Source organism: Nicotiana tabacum, chromosome 1, assembly GCF_000715075.1.
Source record: "Nicotiana tabacum cultivar K326 chromosome 1, ASM71507v2, whole genome shotgun sequence".
Lineage (NCBI taxonomy): Eukaryota > Viridiplantae > Streptophyta > Magnoliopsida > Solanales > Solanaceae > Nicotiana > Nicotiana tabacum.
In genome coordinates, this window is record NC_134080.1 from 108,215,825 (window position 1) to 108,230,758 (window position 14,934).

General features: G+C 37.1%; 1 protein-coding gene across 1 annotated transcript; it reads right to left on the minus strand.

The window, feature by feature from the left end:
• Nucleotides 1-309: 309 nt before the first annotated feature.
• On the minus strand, nucleotides 310-1,053 carry LOC142163417 (uncharacterized). Its single transcript, XM_075220701.1, has 2 exons — nucleotides 972-1,053; nucleotides 310-680 (listed from the first exon to the last, which is right to left on the minus strand). The coding sequence occupies exons 1-2, from the start codon at nucleotides 1,051-1,053 to the stop codon at nucleotides 310-312; spliced, it is 453 nt and encodes a 150-aa protein (XP_075076802.1).
• Between the last annotated feature and the right edge of the window lie 13,881 nt (nucleotides 1,054-14,934).

Here is a 14,934-nt window from a genome sequence, read left to right on the forward strand (position 1 = left end):
TTACTTGTGAGTCATTACTTCCGGTGGTATTCCTGTCATATCATAATGGAACCAGGAAAAACAATCCACGTTAGTTTTTAAAAATTCAATCAATTTACCTTTGATGTCGTGGCTTAGGTTGGCCCCTACGTAGACTTTCCTTTCAGGCCATTGTGTAAACAACTCTACAGCTTCTAGTTCTTCGATCGTTGTTTTGATATTTTCATTTTCGTCTGGTTCTTGAATGGAATCGGGCCTTGAGTCCACATCTGTTCGCCCTTGTTCAGTTGAGGTTTGTGTTGTGGTATCCTCAACTGGATTCTATAACTGCTATTTTTCTTCATTTCTCGTATTTAAATCTGCTACAGAGTTGATGCTCCTGGATGTCTGTTGATCCCCACGGATTTGACGTATTCCCCATGGTGATTGAAATTTCATAACTTGATGTAAGGTAGATGGAACGACATCCATCTTGTGGATCCATGGCCTCCCGAGAATCGTATTGTAAGCCATTTCCATCTCTACCACCTGAAATTTCATATCTTTGACAACCCCTTCTGCGAATATAGTAAGTGTTACCTCCCCTTTTGTCACAATGCTTGAATTGTAAAATCCAGACAAAGTATGCGCCTTTGGTACTAGTTTATCTTCAACTTGCATCTCGTTTAGTACTCTTAGCAGAATAATGTTCACGGAACTACCTGGATTAATCCAAACTCGTTTCACATTAGTATCATGTACATGTAGAGATATTACCAGTGCATCGTTATGTGGAGTTAACACGCCATATACTGCATCATCAAATGTAATACTTTCTTCCTCCAAAACATGTCGGACCCGCTTCCCGTGGGTAATTGTAACTTTAGAAACTTTATTGGTTGTTGTTTATGTCACGCCATTGATTTCTTTGCCCCTGCTTATAACATTAACTGTCCTTTTGGGAGAAGGAGGTTTCAGGGGCTACTGCCTGTTCTTCATGTATGCTTGCTTACCTTTCTCACTGAATAATTCGGTGAGATACCCTTGCTTTAATAGATGGTCAATTTCACCTTGTAGCAATCTACAATCTGCCATTTTATGACCATGATCGTTGTGAAATTTGCACTAGTGATCATGATTGCGCCTGTTTGAATTTGATCTCATTTTTTTTGTCTACCGTACCTTATCACCCATGCCTCTTAATACCGCTACTAACTCTAAAGTGCTGGCATTAAAATTGTAACGGCCAAATCTTGCCTTTAAGTTCCTATCATCATCCCGAATTTCTCTTGTGTTTCGATCGTTTCCAAACCTTGATAATGAACCCGACTCTCTATTTCTTGATCTATGATCGTACCTTAAATTATCCTGCATTGATCGTGAGTCTTTTCTTGCTGGGACCATATATGGTTTGTATCTATTTTTACCAGACCTTTTTCGATATCTGAACATCTCGAACTTACCTTCTCCACTTTATGAGATCGGGAGATAGTGTCTTCTTCTATCCAAAGCTTAGTGTTGTATTTTTTGTAAACATAATTCCCGATTGTTGCTGGAAATTCGTGCAGACTTTCCTTAAGTCATCTCGTGGCTTCTGAGCTTTTCTCATTCAAATTACTGGCAAAAGCCATAGCTTCCCAGTTATCAGGTACGCGTGGTAACATCATTCTTTTATGCTGGAACCTATCCACGAACTCTCTAAGCAGCTATGAATCTCCTTGCTTGATTTTGAAAATATCTTCCATTCTTTTTTCAACTTTTTGAGCTCCCGGATGCGCTTTGACAAAAGAATCTGCAAGCTCAGCAAAAGAATTTATAGAATTTTTGGGGAAGAGGGAATACCATGTTAATGCTCCCTTGGTGAGTGTTTCACCGAATTTCTTGACCAATACTGATTCAATTTCTTGTTTAGTTAAATCATTGCCTTTCACACTAGTTGTGAATGCAGTCACGTGGTCTCGTGGATCAGTTGTGCCATCATACTTTGGAATATCAGGCATTTTGAACTTCTTCGGGATCAGCACCGGAGCAGCACTAGGCTTCCATGGTTGTTGTGAGTACTTATCCATGTCTATTCCTTTAATTACAGGTGCCACTCCAGGCATTTGCTCTATGCGGTTACTTTGCTCCTTGAGCTGCTTTTACAAGGTTAGAATTAAATTTTGTAAATTAGAATTAACTATGTTACCTGGTTTGCCATCGCGAGACTCACTTGGAGTTCCACCAGTGCCTGAGTTAACGAGCCCAAAACGTGGGTTTTCCAAAGTATTCTGATTCGGAGTTGGTGTTGGTGGTGCTACTGGCAATTGGCTGGTAAAAGCTCAGAGAGCATTGCTAACTTGTTGAGCAATGAGATTTTTTAAGGCATCATCGAGTGCTTGTTCGTTTGCAACTACAACACTTTGATTTGCCTCGAATTTGTTTTGATTTACAACCCCATTATTTATTTCGTATCCATCTGGAGTTCTTTCTCGTGACTGACGTTGTGAATCACGTGGTGAGGGAAGTGGGGTCCTGTCACCCGCATCATTCTCCTGATGTTGAGGATCTTGTTGGTTGTTGTCGTTGTTATTTGACATGGTAAGTTTTTTGATAAAAGAATTGATTAAGAAAGTAAACAATTATCAGATTCCCGGTAACGGACCAAAAATAGGAATTTCGGTCAAAGCTTTATTTTAGAAGAACTCGGGTTACTAATAATCAAATATAGATTGAATTAAAGAAATTGACTTTAATAATAATAATATGAATAGAAAAAAGCAAAGTAAATCAGTATATTCCGATGATATTTCATGTCCTTACAAATGATCAGTCTTCTCCTTTTATAGTTATTTATAGGTAATACGTTTCGTTTCTACCATAATTGAGCCATTATTGTCAATTAATAGCATTTAATGACTTTTAATGTAACGTTACAATCAACAATCATATTTTATGCAATATAGATTACTTAATGTTTTCCGTATTTAATGCCTAATAGTACGTATCTATACCTTATTTACTATCAGATTCATTCCCTTCCATCATAAAGAGGTTCAAGAACCTATCCTCTTTGCTTTTTCCCTGAACATCTGTCCGTGCCTGTTGAAGCTCATGCCTCTTTGATTATTTTCATCACCTATCCTTCTTTAACTGGTCCACACGTTATGACGTGCCATCTTGTAATGAATTGTATATATAAACTTAATTTTTTCCAATACAAAAGGTGTGTGATGTTGTGAAGAAGATTGAGTGAAAGAAAATTGTCGAGTCAATGGATAAGAAAAAACAGTGGAAAGATTTGTAGAGAAAGAATATTTCTCTAAGATAGGGAGAAAGTGTAAAGATTGTACAAACTTTTTTTTAATAATATGGATATTTATATTATATATAAACTAGAAGTTGTTGTTAGTACATACACTTCAAAAATGAAAATCGTCACATATTGGTGATCCAATGTTTGTGACATTTTGATTCCCTAGTAGTTTTAGTCTATTACAAGCCGAAATGTCTAGTGACTTCTTGTAGTAATGGACATCATCCAGATCCTTTGCTAATTGTAAGCTCACAAAATGTGGTGGGGTTGGATATATATTTTTCGGTATCCTTACTTGGCTGCTAAACAACATCTTTGCAGGCATCCTTAGCCAGCAGATGTGCTACTTGGTTACCTTCACGGAAGTTATGCCGTAGGAACAGGTCCTACCGCTGGAGCATCAATAACATGCATAAATAAACAATGTTAGTTAAGATAAAGTGATCTTGGTTTATTGCATTGATGGCTTTAGTGGAGTCTATTTCTATTTCTAGTGAGAAGAGGTCGTAAATTATTTCTATTCTTAGCCCTTCTTGGATTGCTTGGAGTTCTGAGTGCAGAGGAGATAGGGCTTTGTCTATCTTTTGAAACCCTAATATACATTTCCCATAGTGGTTTCTAAAAACTCCTCCCATGCCTGATTTGTTACTTTCGTGTTTGAAGGCCCCATCAGTGTTCAGTTTGTACCAATCACGTTATGGGGGATGCCATTTTATAGTTATAGTGGATTTATCCGTGGGGGTTATACCTGAGGAGTTGAAAAAAAGGAATTCGAAGGCCACATTGCAAATGTCATTCATGCGTGAGGAGTAGTGAGTGTTATTGACATTATTGTTGTTTTTATTAATCCAAATTTCCCATAAAATGAAAGGGGGAAGATTATTCCAAGGAAGTTTTAGGGAGAGGGTGTTGATGTTATTGTCTTTTAATCTGATGAGCCAATGAGTGTCCTCATTAGAAACCAAATTTGCTATTTTTAGTTGTTTCCAAAGGCATGAGACAATGGGGCATGTGAGAAAGACGTGAGTGATTTTCTCCACTTGATCTTGGCAACTGGGCCAGTTTGGGTTTATGTTAATCCCAATATGGTAGAGGTATGAACAACAAGGAATTTTGTTATATAATATTTGCCAAATAAGAAATCTTATTTTATTTGGACAAGGTAATTTCCATATCCAATCGAACTCGTGTTTAGTATTAGTGTCCCAATGGTTCAATAATTGGTAGCAAGATTTTGTGTTGAATATTCCATTTGGGCTAAGCCTCCATAGAGGCATATCAAAGTTTAGAAGGGGTTGAGGTATTGAATTAACCTTATCCAAGATTGAGGTGGGATGATAAAGAAGGTTTTATCGAAGTTCCACTTCCCTTTGTGAAGTAAATTCTTTATTGGAAGGATGATCTCATTTAGTTGAAGAGTCCCTTCAATGCATGCTCTCAATAGTGGTAATTGGGGGATCCATCGAGTCTCCCAATTGTTTAGGTTGGAATTTTTGCCAGGGAGCCATTGAATTCCTTGGCCACAAGTTTTCCATCCATCAAGGATACTCTTCCAAATGAAAGAGGAGTGGTTGAAACTCTTATTGCTATGTTTACAGATTAGAAGGTTTGCCCAGGGGTGGATGTATTGTTAAGTAATCTCCATGATAAGCTACTTAACAATACTTTATTTTTTGAATGGGCGTTTTTTATTTCTAGACCTCCCATATCTTTAGGTTTAGTAATTATATTCAAATTAATAAGATGAAGTTTTTTACGATCCGTCGTGGTGCCCCAAATAAAATTCCTTTGAATTTGATCACTTTACTTATGGATTTTTTTGGGGAGCATGGTGTATTGCATGACATGGTTGTGGATTTAATTAAGAGATGCTAGTGCTAAAGTAGTCCTTCCTGCTATGTTCAGGAGGTTTGTTTTCCAGTTGGAAATCTTAACCCGCATTTTATCAATAATGAATTGATAGTTAGAAGCATTGGGAGCATTGTTGAAGATTGGAAAGCCTAAATAGGTTCCAAAATTTTTAGTAATCTTAATGTTGAATCCTAAGGCAATTTCCTTGGCCAGCGGTATAGGACAATTTTGTGAGAAAATGACTTTTGATTTTTCCTTATTAATTTTTTGCTCCGACATTTTACAAAAGGTATTAAGGCAGTTCTTGATGGTGCAATAATTTTTTTATCAGCCTTTGCCATAAGGGTTAGGTCGTCTGAAAGAATAAATGGGATATACTTGTTTGTTGGTTATTTAGGCTAAGAGGATCCCAAAGATTAGTATCTACTTGATGGCAGATCAGATGTAATAGCATTTCCATACACAGGATGAAAATAAAGGGTGATAGAGGACATCCTTGTTTGATTCCCCTAATTAGGGCAAACAAAGAAGTTGTAACACCATTTACCAAAATAGCAATATTGCTAGTACTGATACATTTCATAATGAGATTCTCTATTTTGATTGGAAATTGGAAAAATATGAGTGTTAGATAGATGAAGGACCATTATAATCTATCGAATAATTTTTCTAGGTCCAATTTAAGGATCATGTGCCCCTTTTCCCTTTCATTTATTTGAACTGAGATATCAATTCTTGAATTATGATAGCATTGTCTAAAGACCTTCTACCCTTTAAAAAACTAGCTTGGAAGGGGCTAATAATTTGATTAAGGAAGGGTTGAATCCTATTTACAATGATTTTTGTTATGGTCTTGTAAATGGTATTACAATGACCAATGGGTCTAAATTTTTTTCGATTATTAGCATTGGGAACTTTGGGGATTAGACAAATGAAAGTAATCTTAATACCAGGGGGAGAGTTTGGGTATTGAATACTTGAGTGCATAGGTCTATGACTGATTGACCTACAATATTCCAGTATTTTTGGTAAAAAAAGGGTGTATGCCATCAGGTCTGGGTGATTTAAAAGGTTTGAAAGAAAAGATTGCTTTCTGAACTTCTCCCTTAGATAATTGATTACCAAGGATTGATAGATCAATATTGGTGAATGTTTTGGGGTTGTTCTTTATAGAAGATCAATTTGTAGCCAAATGATCAGTTTTGAAAGCAATTTCAAAGTAATTGAGAGTATGGTCTAGGATTTGAGTTGGATCATTGATCCAGTTAGCAAGGTTGTCTTTGAAATAGACAATTTTCTTTTTCCCATATCTATTAGTGGAACTAATATGGAAGAATTTAGTATTTGCATCTCCTTCTTGAATCCCTGACATCCTGGCCCTGATTTTTCAGTACTCATCTTCCAGTTTAAGGATCTCTTTATAATCATGTTGTAGCTTTGATTCTATATTTTGGAGAAAGGAGCTTGAGTGGTAATTTTTGGAATGTTCTATGTCATTAAGTCTAGCTATTGTCCTTAATTTCTTCAAGTGAGTATCACCAAAATGTTTTTTACTCCAATAATTAATGTTGTCCCGGAATTTTTGGGAACTATGGACATAGTTGGAATTATTCCAACTTTCTCTAACTAGGTTTATAAAATCCAGGAGACGACACCAAAAAGTTTCTAGCCTAAAAGGTTTTTTAAAGGAGGTACATTTCTTAGGATTACAAATTATTAGGAGGGGGTTATGGTCCGAGTGTGTCCTAGGGAGGTTGTGACGACTCGACCGGTCGTATTAAGAATTAACGCCCCAATCCCCTATTAACTGCTTTCCCTAAGTTTATTTCTACCAATTTGATTTGCCGGGATGTTTGATTTTGAGTTTCGGAGAGTTTTGGGACACTTAGTCCCTAAATGAAAGCTTAAGTGTGGAAAAGTTGACCGTAGTTGGAACAGTGTGAAGACGGTTTTAGAATGAAAATCTGATGGTTCCGTTAGCTCCGTTGGGTGATTTCGGGGTTAAGAGTATGTTCGGATTGTGTTTTGGAGGTCCGTAGTTAATTTAGGCTTGAAATGCCGAAAGTTGAATATTTGAAGTTTCCGGTCCGATAGTGAGATTTTGATCCAAGGGTCGGAATGGAATTCCGAGAGTTATAGTAGTTCCTTTGTGTTATTTTGGATGTGTGTGCGAAATTTCAAGTCATTCAGACTTGGTTTGGTTGGGTTTGTGATCAAAAACGAAATTCGGAAGATTTTAGAAACTTAGGCTTGAATCCGATGTGTTTTGATTGATTTGATATTGTTTGAAGTGTTTTGAAGATTGGTAAAAGTTTGAATAAGGTTTTAGGATATGTTGATGCCTTTGGTTGAGGTCCCGGGGGCTTCGGGTTGATTTCGGATGGTTAACGAGAAATTTAGAAAATGTTGTAGCTGCTGTATTTTTTACTGCTTCTGGTATTTTCGCATCTGCGGTTTGGGGACCGCGGATGCGGCACAACAGAAGTGGCTAAGGGGCCACAAAAGCGGATTTTGGTCTTTTCTTCAGGAACCGCAGTAGCGGTGGAATTACCGCAGAAGCGTTACCGCATCTGCGGATTTGGAGTCGCAGATGCAGAAGCTGGCTCTTTTTAAGTGAAAGTCGCAGATGCGATATTTGTTCCATAGAAGCGGGACCCACAAATGCGGGAATTGCTGGGCAGAACATATAAATAGTTTCCTTTGCGAATTTGAGCTATTATTTCACCATTTTCATCAGGGTTTGAAGCTTTCGAGAGAGATTTTTGATGAAAACAAAGGGAAATCGCTTGGAGGTAACATCCATGACATCATAACTCGTTTTTTATGTGATTAAAGACCTAATTAGTGGTGCGAAATTTGGGAAAAATGGGAAATTGGGGCTTGAGTTTAAGCGGCCTTTAAATGAGGATTTGCGGGGTCATTTGGACTCCGATTTCAGTGTTCATGTTATGAATAGACTCGTGACAGTACGAGGTTTCTGAAAATATAAATTTCACCCGATTTCGAGAGATGGGCCCGTGGGGCGTTTTGGTCATTTTACATAATTTCGCGCATAAACTTAGACTTTAATTGTAGAATCAGTTACTTGAAGTTTTATTTACATTATGCAATTGAACTGAATAGATTTGGGCCATTTGAAGTCGAGTACTCATGGCAAAGACATGGTGTCTAGTTGATTTTGAGCTGGTTCGAGGTAAGTGGCTTGTCTAACCTTGTGTGGGGGACCTTCCCCTAAGGATATGATATATTTAATAATTGAAATGCCTTGTACGTGAGGTGATGAGTGCGTACTTGAGCTAATTGTTGAGAATCCGATTTTACTTTAAGTATTTAAACCGAGTTCCTTTCTTTCCTGTTTTATTCTACTTGCAAACTTAGCCTGTTGTTAGTTTAGAAAAGCATGCTTAGTTGACTTAATTCCCTATTTGCTTAAACTGCCTTAATTACATTACATGAAGCATGTTAGGCTAGAATTAACTGTTTACTTAGTAAGAAATTAGCATTTAATTTAATATTCTTGTGTTGCTGCTTTGTGTTTTTAATTTGGGACTACGGGACGGTATCCCGGGAGATCCCCTGTATGTATTTTTGATCTGGACTGAGGTGCGGGATACCAAAAGATCCCTAGCACGTATATTGAGTATATTGAGAGATCCTCAGGATACCAAGAAATCCCTGAAATATATTGAGGATACCAAGAGATCCCTAGTATATATTGAGGATACCAAGAGTACCTCGGGATACTAAGAGATCCCCGGTTATCATCATTGCTATGGGTGGTATTTCCTTGTGTTTTGCCTTTATTTCTATTTTCGTTATTGTACTCTTATTATGTTGTATAGATTCCTACTATAGATTCTCAATTTCACTGCTTATTTTATCCTGTCATTTGATTATTTATTTAACCTCAGTAGGGCCCTAACCTTCCTCGTCACTACTCGACCGAGGTTAGGCATGGCACTTACTAAGTACCGTTGTGGTGTACTCATGCCCTTTCTGCGTATGTTTTTCATGTGCAGATCCAGGTATTTCCACTTAGGCCTACCATCCTTGAGGGAGGTGACTACTTAGAGAATTCGAGGTACATCTGCCGCATCTGCAGGCCGAGGAGTCCCTTTCCATTCCTGCTTTTTAGTATTTAGACTTCTGTATTTCCTGTTCTTATTAGACAAATTTTGAAGTTATAGCTATGTACTATTTCCTTTCTTAGCTTGTGATTCGTGGGTTTCCGGGTCTTGAATTTAGATTTTTGTTTTATGAGATTTATATATATATGGTGTATGCCGAGCGGCACATTAAAACACTATAAATGCTTTATTTTTGTTTTTAAATTATTTTACTTCCGCAAGTTTGGTTATCTTCCGCAATTTAGGCTTACCTAGTCGTAGAGACTATGTGCCGTCATGATGGTTCACAGAGGGCGAACCGGGATCGTGACAGAGGTGGGTAATAGACGCTTCAGGGAATAAGTTAATCCATTCTGTATTAGCAAAAACTTTGTCAAGTCTTTCTAGTATGAGCCCTTTGTTTTTTTTTCTTTTATTAGACCACATAAATTTAGGACCTTTGTAACCTAAATCAATTAGGTTACAAGTGTTGATGTAGTCCCAAAGGACTTTGGTTCTCTTGTTACTGATTTTCTTGCCTCCTAATTTTTCGTCCGAAGTTAGAACATCATTAAAATCGCCTCCTACTAACCAGGGACCTCTAATAACATTGTACATGTTTAACAAATTATTCCACATAATATTTCTAAGCTTACTATCAGTACTAACGTAAATTGAAGTAAAATACCAAGTTTTGTGTAGGGAAAATACCTCAAATACTAATCTCCTGACTTCTAAGAACAAAGCTATGGACTATAACCTTGGTGTGATCCCAAAAGATGACCATACCTCCCGACTGCCCTTCTGCTGGGATTTCTATCATGATTGTGAAGCCAAATGGATTGAGGAATGGAAGATGACTATCTATCTTAGTCTCTAGGAGTATTACCATGCTAGGGTGATGAGTCTGAATTAAGTCTCTGAAACTAATCCTAATATTATCATTATTACCCCTCTTATATTCTAAATGATAAAAGTGGTAGATCTATTCATGTTTAACAGTGGGTTGTTTAGATCTCCATTCTCCCTCATCCTTCTTGCAAAGATGGGGTTCCTCCTCTGAAAAGTGACCAAGATCATTGCGTGTTTTCCACGGTAGGATCTGCTGGGGGTCTTATATACATTGTGAACCTGTACAGTGCCATTGGACAATAGAGAATCTGCTTCTATTCTCGCCTCTCCATAAATAGAAATATTTTTAGCTCGTCTAGGTTTGAATCCTCGACCACGTTTTGAGGGATCAAGTTCACAGGGTCTATTTCTTCTTCCATTGCTTGCTCCATTTGGTTTTGATTTGGTTGATTTTATGGAGTTTGCATGGTTTGAGTAGTGTGTGCATCTGATGGTGGAGACTTGTTTGCACGAGCATTCCAAGGGGTGAACACTGGGTTAATGTTGGTTAGAAATTCCAGAGTGAAGAATGGGAGTTCCACTACTGGAATTGGGTTATGGATTGGAATGTAGTTCTGTGGCATGTTCCAATCTCCTCTCATAGATTGGATTTGATTGGATGTGAGATTTGGGGTTATAGGGTTCAGAATGTTGTTCAACCAAACTTGGTTGATGTAATTGTCCATTGCCAAGCGAACCCCTTCGGAGATCAATTGAGCAATGTAGTGGGTGTTTTGAAGCACTATGAATGTTTCCCTCCCCTCCAACGTAGTGTTGAAGGAGATTGCATGCCCCAGCAGTCCCATCTTCACCCACGACAATGGCTGGTGGTTCTGTAGAAGGGGAGATTGAATCAAGATCCGCCTTGGCTGTAGGTTTGGGTTCTGTGAGCTTTGAGGAGGGTTGTTTGTCATGTTTAGGTTTAGAGATACTCGTTGTAGTTGAATGAGATAGTATCATCTTCTTACTGAATTTGGTACTCTTAGCATCTTCTTTAAGTGTTGGAGAATTTAAGGTGGAAGAAGGATCGATTGTGTAGGTGGAGTTAAGATTTCCTAGGTTTTTAATGATTGAGTTTCTTTTTTGCATGCAATCTGACTGATTTTGTGTGTATTTAATGGATATTTCATGGATCAGGGAAGAATTGGATTGGGGTATGTCGTTGTGGGGAATATCAATGTCCATTTGTTCATTGGTTTGGGTTTTGCATGACAAGTGTTTTATGTCAGAACTTGCATGCAATTTTAGTGTATTGGCCAAGTTTTTATTAGCCGTGTCTGGGGGTGGGGTATGGGTATTAGTAGGGTCCTGTATTGTGGGGGAGTGGGTGCTATTGTTTGGGGGAAATTATGGATGGTATTAGGGGTTGATTGGGTGAGAGGGATAGTGGGGTTAAGCGATGGGGTAGAAGGTTGAGTGTTTAGTGTATGAAGTGGGTCCCTTCCCATTATCAGTAGCAATTTTTATTATTTTGTTAATGGCGTGATTAGGGTAATTAGCGTTTAATTCTCTCTCTTCCAGTAGGTGAAAATTGTTTGAAGTTTTTATAGAATTAGTAGGATGATTAGTTTTGTAGTGAGTAGATTGTTGTGGATAAGGAATTTTATTTTTGTAAATAAATTTTTGAGAGGAAAAGAATTTACCTGACTTGGCATAAAAAATATTGACGTTAATACCCGAGGCTTGATATTTTTTCGCAGTTTTGAAGTAGTATTTGTGGGGCTCCATCGTTTCCCTTTGTTGAATGAGACTGTTTTCCAGATTTCTTCTTGCTTCTCTTGCCCAAGTTTGGGTTTTGACATCCCCTTTATGTGTTCATCATGAGTTTGGTTGATGATAGTTTGATTACACTGCTTTGTTGAGTGGTCTAAGTGACTACATATTGCACATAGTAGGTTATCTCCCTCGTAGTATATGTATTGTTTGTGTGAACCAATAAAAAAAAGGGGTTACTGGTTTGTTTAAGGGAAGTTTGACACAGAGACGAGCATATCTCCCACGGAGTGCTGCCGATGTGCAAGCATCAACATTCAGTAATCTTCCTATTGTGCTTCCCACTTTTTGAAGTGTTTTCCTATCGTAAAATTCTGTGGGAAGTTGAGAAAGTCTAATCCAAATTGCAGTAAAGAATTGAGTAGCTTTTGATGCTAAAAAGTTTGGAACCCAACGTTGGACTGCGATGAAGTGGCCATAGATGAACTATGGTCCTTTTGGGATAACATTTGACATATTTTCCTCTTTAGTAAAACGGACAATATAATAGTCTTTCCCAAGATCAATTAAAGGGAAAGTTTATGTTGGTTTCCATAGGTCTGTTAGTTTCTTTTTTAGCACATCATAGGTGATTCTTTTTCCTTGCAGCTTAATTATTAAAGAGTGCCTCCACGGATAATATATCCTTTGTTTGTCTTCTATTGTGATAGGAACTTAAATATTTTGCTCCTGTGGAGAGATTAGTGCTTTGTTTTGAATCTCTGTGTTGTAGTGAATATCCATAGGGGATTGATCTGGAGGGGGCGTGTCTAAAGATATGTTGTAGTTCATGTCATTGTTAAGTAGTTTATCCTTAAAGAAAATAGGTTCCATCTCCATAGGTTTGATCTCCATAGGTTTGATGGTGGGATTTATGTCCAGTGGTTTAGGAGGAATGGCTATTTGGTTGGGAAGTGGTGGCATTAGGGAATTTTGGTTGATATCAAAGGTTCAGAGAAATGAGAAAATTCCAAGATTGTACGAACTTAATAAACTTGTTCCTTAATTTGTGGGTCTCTAAATTTTTTAATCTGTTGTCATTTAATACATAATCTTTGAGATATCTAAAACATTAAAAAAACTGCTATTTTTGAAATAAACCAAAAGTAGTAGTATTATTTATGTGAATAATTCTAGATAAGTGATCTACTCGGTAAAACTCTGATTTAGTTTAGGGGAATAAAATACAGTGGGGGCTAATGATGCAATGCTACAACTACAAATGAGGTGGCTGAGTTGAGGTTAGTTAACAGATTAACGGGCTAATATTAAATAATAAATAGCAGCACACAAAGTGACAGTTTATACTGTGTTTTTTTTTTAATTTTTATAAACATTTGATCGATATCAAAAATTTAATAGTCCAACTAATTCGGATTTCTCTGCTTAGATCTCATTTAAGGAGAAAATGATACATGCCAAGGATTTATTCATTCCCCAAGTGACAGATATATATCTGATCATAAACTTGCCTTGAACTTACCTATTCTCTTTTTTATTATCACAAGGAGTTTTGTTTGATGTCAAAACAGTACTGTCAAAAGAGGTCTTTAAGTTATCTAAACATTTGGTAAGGTGCATTATATTCACTAGCTTTTATAACCATTAAGTGTGCGCTCAACTTGCTTCATTCTCTATATAGATGTAGCTCTAATCTGATAACCTTTGTTTTCCTGATATTTCAGTCATTAAAGGGTAAAACAACCAAATTTTTGTTTCCTCCAAAAGTTTGAGAGAGTACTTGAAAGATATAAAACTTCAGTTAGTGCTTATGGTCTTGTTATGTTTTTGTGTTTATTAACTATCGACCAATAATTATTAATTAATGGTCTGCAATAGAATTGTAGGATAAAGCGTACTTATGCTACGTTTTGTTTCTAAAAAGTAGGAGACGATAAATGATAATTAACAAAAAATAATTGGTGATGTTTGTTATCATTAGAACAGAAGAATGATGCCTCTTGATAGTATGAATCTAGTGTTAACTTTTTTTTTGGTAAGTAAAAACTTTTATTTCACAAACCAAGTATAATCTTTACAATTCTCGTTCATTAGGATCTTGGACATCATGCCCCATGTCCTATAATCTTCTGTTTCTCTTAATTACAAAAAATAACAGTCTACAACTAATTCATAGTCTAGGATACTCCTTCATCTCTTGTAACTTCCTATCTAACTTCTTGTATTTACTTCCACGACTATGAATTTCATGTGCTATTACCCGTATAATGGCCTCCTTCTGCCTAGCTTTCCCTTGAAAAATCCTCAAGTTCCTTTCATGTCATATGTGATAGACACATGCTGGCAAACAGATTCTATATATGCATGAATTTGTAGATTTTCCCTTTGCATGCACCTCTGCCCTTTGAACTTCTTCATACTGCCTTTTGCTTTTCTTTGGATTCCTTGCCATTCCAATAAGCTATCCCAGATTTGCAAAGCCATTCCACATTTAAAAAATAAATATTCTGCATTTTCTGGGTCTCTTGTACACAATGGACATGATAGATCCTCAACTAGACTCCACTTTGCCACTCTATCTCTTGTTAACAGCCTTTCATGTAGGTTTAAGTATAGTATGAACAACCATCTAGGAGCTTCATAGTTGTTACAGATTAATCTTCTCCGTGAGCATTTATGGCACTCACCCTAAAACTTCTTATACATCTTTTGTATGGTGAAGCTCTGCATCTGATTAAGCTCCTCTTCTTGTATCCCCACTTCTTCCAGATATTCAACAACCTTAAGTATCTTCTATACAATCCACGATGCCTGCATTAGTTTGCTCTTCCACAGACTAGCTCTCCTCCCATAGTAACAATGTATCCATTTTACCCATAGTTTGTCCTTCTTGTTGCATATATTCCACAGCAATTTGCACACAGCTGCCTTGTTTTACAGTTGGATGTCCATAATGTTCATCCCCGCTACTTTAGGCATACCTATTCTATCCCAAACAATAAGTTCCCTATGTCATACATCAACACCTCCTGTCCAAAGAAACCTTTTACATACACTCTCAATCATTTGTATGAACTTCCTTGGTAAAATAAAAACTTGAGACCAGAAAGTTTGTATTGA

Bases quoted from the DNA above. Each gene is read 5' to 3' on its own strand.
- LOC142163417 (XM_075220701.1), bottom strand. From the start codon at position 1,053: ATGGCAGATTGTAGATTGCTACAAGGTGAAATTGACCATCTATTAAAG. The intron at 681-971 runs GTAAGCAAGCAT...GGATTAATCCAG, and splicing joins CGAATTATTCAGTGAGAAAG to GTAGTTCCGTGAACATTATT.